Source organism: Gossypium hirsutum, chromosome D04, assembly GCF_007990345.1.
Source record: "Gossypium hirsutum isolate 1008001.06 chromosome D04, Gossypium_hirsutum_v2.1, whole genome shotgun sequence".
NCBI classification, from domain to species: Eukaryota; Viridiplantae; Streptophyta; class Magnoliopsida; order Malvales; family Malvaceae; genus Gossypium; species Gossypium hirsutum.
This window is the reverse complement of record NC_053440.1, coordinates 41314792-41320221: the sequence shown is the minus strand read 5'-3', so window position 1 is coordinate 41320221 and position 5430 is coordinate 41314792. Positions and strand designations below refer to the sequence as shown.

General features: G+C 36.3%; 1 protein-coding gene across 1 annotated transcript; it reads left to right on the top strand.

Annotated features, from left to right (window-relative positions):
• Positions 1-2426: 2426 nt before the first annotated feature.
• On the top strand, positions 2427-4725 carry LOC107899475 (heavy metal-associated isoprenylated plant protein 6). Its single transcript, XM_016825196.2, has 5 exons — positions 2427-2680; positions 2806-2959; positions 3231-3442; positions 3644-3722; positions 3851-4725. The coding sequence occupies exons 1-5, from the start codon at positions 2672-2674 to the stop codon at positions 4468-4470; spliced, it is 1074 nt and encodes a 357-aa protein (XP_016680685.2). The 5' UTR covers positions 2427-2671; the 3' UTR covers positions 4471-4725.
• The last annotated feature ends 705 nt before the right edge of the window (positions 4726-5430 follow it).

Genomic DNA, 5430 nt, shown 5'->3' with positions numbered 1-5430 from the left:
GTAATCGTGCTGGGACAATCCATGGCCTCAAAAACATTAAATTTCACCACTTCTCAATCGAACTCCATAGTGAGTATTCCACTCTGCACATCAATCTTTTTTTGTGCAGTACTAAAAAATGGTCTCCCAAGTAGTATTTCAGAAGAACTAGTCGAGTTGTCATCCTCTATGTCGATGATGTAGAAATCTATAGGAAAAATTAGTTCATTTACCTTGATAAGAACATCTTCCATCACTCCTTCCGAATACACTATAGAGCTATTTGCAAGCTGAATGATTACACATATTTCTTTCAAAGGACTTATGTTTAGTAGTTTATAAATAGACAAATGTATAACACTAATAGATGCACCTAAGTCGTACATGGCTTTTTTAATTTCAACACTACCTATTATGCAAGATATAGAAAACATACATTGGTCCTTACACTTAGGTGAGCTTTTCTTTTGTAAAATAAAGTAGACATTTTCTCCGACACTCCCCTTTTCATTACTGATGAGTTTCTTCTTACTTGTGCATAATTCTTTTAAGAATTTTGCATATTGTGGAATTTGTTTAATCGCATTTGAGAAGAGAAATGTTTATTTTTACCTTTCAAAAAGTGTCAAGGATCTCTTTTTCTTCTCGTTCCTTTTTATATTGGATGAGTCTTCCAGGAAATGGAGGTGGTACTACAAATGACTTTTGAGGGGTCGAATTCGTAATGGACGCTGGATCGGGCATCCATTTTTCCCGTTCTAGGTTGTGGGTACGATTTGCATCAGGAGCTAACTCCAAAACTGTTCTACTTCTCAATGTCATAGCATTTGCATTATATCAATAATTAGGTTCAATTTAATATGGCAACTTACCTTGGGACTCCAAACCACTAACCGTGAACGCAAGCTTGCTCATTTGCTTATCTATTTCCTACAACTACATGTCAATTTACTGTTGAAAATTTTCAATACTATTGGCTAACCTTTCCACTATGACTTCTAAATATGATTTTGGGGGTGGTAATTATTGATTCGAAAGCAACCTTTGTTGGTATGGCTGATTGAATCGATGATTCGACCCATAACTCAGATTTGGATGATCTTTCCACCCCACATTATAGGTGTTCGAATAGGGATCATATCGCATTTGGGGTGGCCCTAGAAAGTTTCCAACAACATTCGCTTGTTCTGTCGAACTGTCGTGTAAAATAAGACATGAGTCTGTCGAGTGATTTGGCATAGCACGAATTCCACATAACTGTGCTGAGCTTGTTTTATCTGTAAGCAAATTTGAACTACATTAGTGAGCTTATCAATTTTATCTTCTAAAGGTAGAGTACTTAACCCATGAACCCATATCGTGGGTTCTGTAGTCGATTGTAATTGTTAAGAATTTGCAGCCATGGTCGAAATTAGCTCTTCTGCTCTCTAAGGCATCATATTTAGAAGTGCCACTCCAGTAGCAGCATCTATCTTCTTCATCTCCATTGGGAGTAAGCCCTCATAAAAATACTGTAAAAGCGATTGCTCAGTCAAGCCATGTTGTGAACAACTTGCACACAATTTTTTGTACTACTCCCAATAATCATAGAGTGATTTAGTCTCATTTTGCCAAATTCCTAGAATGTATCTTATTAATTCGGTTGCTCGAGCTGTTGGGAAGAATCTATCAAGTAATAAACGAGACATATCAGACCATGTATTAACTGAACTAGGAGGTAAATAAAATAACCACTCTCTGGCAGAGTCGGTTAACGAGAAAGGAAAAACATGAAGTTTAATTTGATCTTCAGTCACTCCTTGAGGTTTCATACTTGTGCAAACCATGTGAAATTCTTTAAGATAATATGCAGATTTTCATTTTGCAATTTGCGAAAGGTGGACAATAGATGAATTAAGTTCGATTTTAACTCGAACAACGTTCCTCCCGCTAGATGAATTAATTAAATGCTGACATATCGTCCATGTAACAGTTCCATATGTATGTCAAATTAGTAAAAATTAACGTTTGTTAAATTTTTTTATTTTAAAATAATTTGATAAAAATAAATATTGTAAAAATTAAAAACCACAAAGAATTAAATAGAAAGCTAATTGTACCAAAATAAAAACAAATAGCTGCTATGGAGTCTTGATTACTGTGGGTTCACTTGAATTACGGACCTAGTAAAACGTTCTTCGCGTGATTTTCAAAATCATCAACCATTTAGTCCCGTCCACAGACGTGGAATGTATAGTGAAATCCTAAAACTACCCAACAGCAATAAATTAAATATGATATCAATAAGGGTATTCAAGTCGTTTCAAATAAACGGTCACGATATAGTCAAAAAGTGGATTATGATTGGTCATGAAGCCGTCGTTTCTCACAACCTTTGGTCTAATACGACGGCCAACTGAAGCTCCAAGCCTTTTTTTTTTTTGTAATTTCAAAACCCGACTTCATCACTTAAATGCCATACCCAATGTCAAATCCCCATCATCATCATCACATGCATTTCCTTCCTCAACCGCCATACATAACATACATCATCATACACACATACACACATACCCCATTAACCGCCTCACTTCTCTATATATTCTCCTCTTTGCCTCCAATTTTTCTCTTCAAACAGCTCATTACTAATCCTCTCAATCCCCCAACTAAAAACAAACCAAATCGCTATAACGAATAATAATTCAGTCAACCAATGGGTGAGGTTAGTGAGTAGCTCTTATATAACTGATCCTCTCTGGTTTTCCTTTTTTCCTTTCAATCCTCCAAATTTTTTAGTTTTTCTTTTTCTTTCTTGTGCTTAATATTATTTTGTTATTCATTTACCAGCAAAAAGAAGGAGCTAAACCTGAAGCCGAGAAGAACCCAGCCGCCGATTCCGGCGCTAAGAAAGATGACGGCAAGGTCGCCGTCGTATACAAGATTGATATGCATTGTGAAGGCTGTGCCAAGAAGATCAAACGCTCGATTAAGCATTATGAAGGTAATTAATTTATGATTGAATAATCATAAATAAGTTTCGGAACTTGTCAAAATATTTAAGGGAATTCCCTTGAGCTTACTCCTTTTGGATTGTTCGTCAAAATTTTCCGTGTTGATCGAGGAATTGGATAAGGGATGGACTGTGGTGCTAATTTTTTTCAACCTTAATTAGAAAGAAGGGGAAAAAAAAAAGAAAATAATTTCAGACATTGGAGTAAGTGGAAATCTAATTGAATATTACCTAACACGGATTGTTGTTGTTGTCGGTGAAGGTGTGGAAGATGTGAAAGCGGATTGTGGAGCCGACAAACTAACGGTGATTGGCAAAGTGGATCCCGCCAAAATCAGAGATAGATTGGCTGAGAAAACCAAGAAGAAAGTCGACCTAATTTCTCCTCAACCTAAAAAGGATGCCGCCCCCGCCGGCGGTGATAAAAAGCCCGACGCTGAGAAGAAACCTGAAGAGAAAAAGCCACCTAAAGAGGTAATTTCACCCAAAAAAGAAAAAAAAACGGTTTTAACGTGCGCATGTTAGTCATGCGAAGAATCTGGAGAAGTTGAGTTGTACAAATCGGAAAATTAAAAATTTAATAACGTGTTCAATTAGAGTTTGGTTTAAAATTATGAATGCTGATTTGTTAGAGTTTTGCCTAATTAATTGTGATTCATTTTTGTTTGGCAACAGAGTACGGCGGTCTTGAAGATTAGAACACATTGTGACGGTTGCATTCACAAAATTCGCAAAATCATCTTGAAGGTTAATGGTAAGTTTAATCATGATTAATTTTGAATTAATTCAATATTTAATTAGTAGCGTATAGCGTATGACGGTGTTGTTTAATTACACAACGTGATCCTGATGCATGTGTTTTTTTAAAATGAATTAAAATAGGAGTTCAATCAGTGGACGTGGATGGAGCTAAAGATTTAGTAACCGTAAAAGGCACAATGGACGTGGAAGACCTCGTTCCTTATCTCAGGGAGAAGTTGAGACGAAATGTAGAGGTGGTTCCCCCTAAGAAAAAAGATGCCGGTGAGAAGAAAGACGGCGGAGAGAAGAATGACGCCGGCGGTGATAACAAAGAGAAAGGAAAAGAAGCTGCTGCTGCAGGCGGCGGCGGGAAGAAGGGAGGAGGAGGTGGAGAGAAGGAAGGCGGCGAGAAGAAGGAAGGAGGAGGCGGGGAGAAGAAGGAAGGCGGCGGAGAGAAGAAGGAAGGCGGGGAGAAGAAAGAAGGCGGTGGTGAAGCCAAGATGGAGGTGAGCAAGATGGAGTATCATGGATATGCTTATCCACCGCAACCAATGTACTGGTCGGGTGGACAGGAGTACGGTGGTCCGAGTTATGCGATTGAGGGATATCAGAATCATCAGCGGTACGGATACGTGGATGAAGGGTATATGCATCCTCATCCTGTATATGTGAATCAGGGGTACATGATTGATCCACGTCATCCCCTTCACGCTCCTCAGATGTTCAGTGACGAAAATCCGAACGCCTGTTCTGTCATGTGAGGGAAAAATCAACGGTGCAGGATGGAAGTTGAGATCCCAAAAAATAAAAATGACAAATGTAAATTACAGAACTTTCTAGGGAGATAAAAGTAAATAGAGAGCCAAAAAAATGAACCATATAAACGGCAAATAATAGGCTAGAAGTTTATAGGGATGAACCGGCTAGAGCCGGCTTGGCTAGGAGCTGGGGGTGTTTGTTGGTTGCTTCTTTTGTCTAAATTTTATTAATTGGGGTAATGGAAATAACTTTTTCTACATGCTAATCCATAATTTATGTAATATAATATGTTGAAATATATTTGTTTAAAATTTTGTCAACTCCTGGAATTTTTAATATTATATATTTTTAACCAATTTTAGGATTTAAAAAGAAAAGTTGAAAAGATTAGAATCAATCTGGAATGGGTGAGGTGTGGTGACCTAAAGAAAAGACATAACTATAATCGGTTCACCCACTTCTTAAAAAACATCAATAAATTTATGTAAAATTTTTAAATTTCAGTGCATGCAACAATTTTCTTTAAATTTAATCTCGGGGGGTTCTATTTTTACCATAATAATGATAAATCATTAGAATAAATCAAATCCAAAATGCACGTTCAGTGTCTAGTGAAAGGGGCATGAAAAAGCTTTCAACAACAAACAACAGAAAAAAGCGGCACTTTTTGATGGCAACAAATGTCGCTTAAATCGAGTCCTTTTATGTTCTTCCATTTATATGACGTTTGATACACCGGAAGATTAAGTATTTAACTTGTTGGGTCTATTATAGAAAATTTAGTGCTGAATATAAATGTGAACTTCAATTTTTGAAACACTTTCATTTTAATTTTAATTTAATAATATTTGGTAATAAGTTAAGTGTTAATTATAATATATCATAAAATTTAAAAGATATTTTTAACTATATCCAAACTAATAATACAATAATTAATTTATATTATTGTGGATTGATTTTTA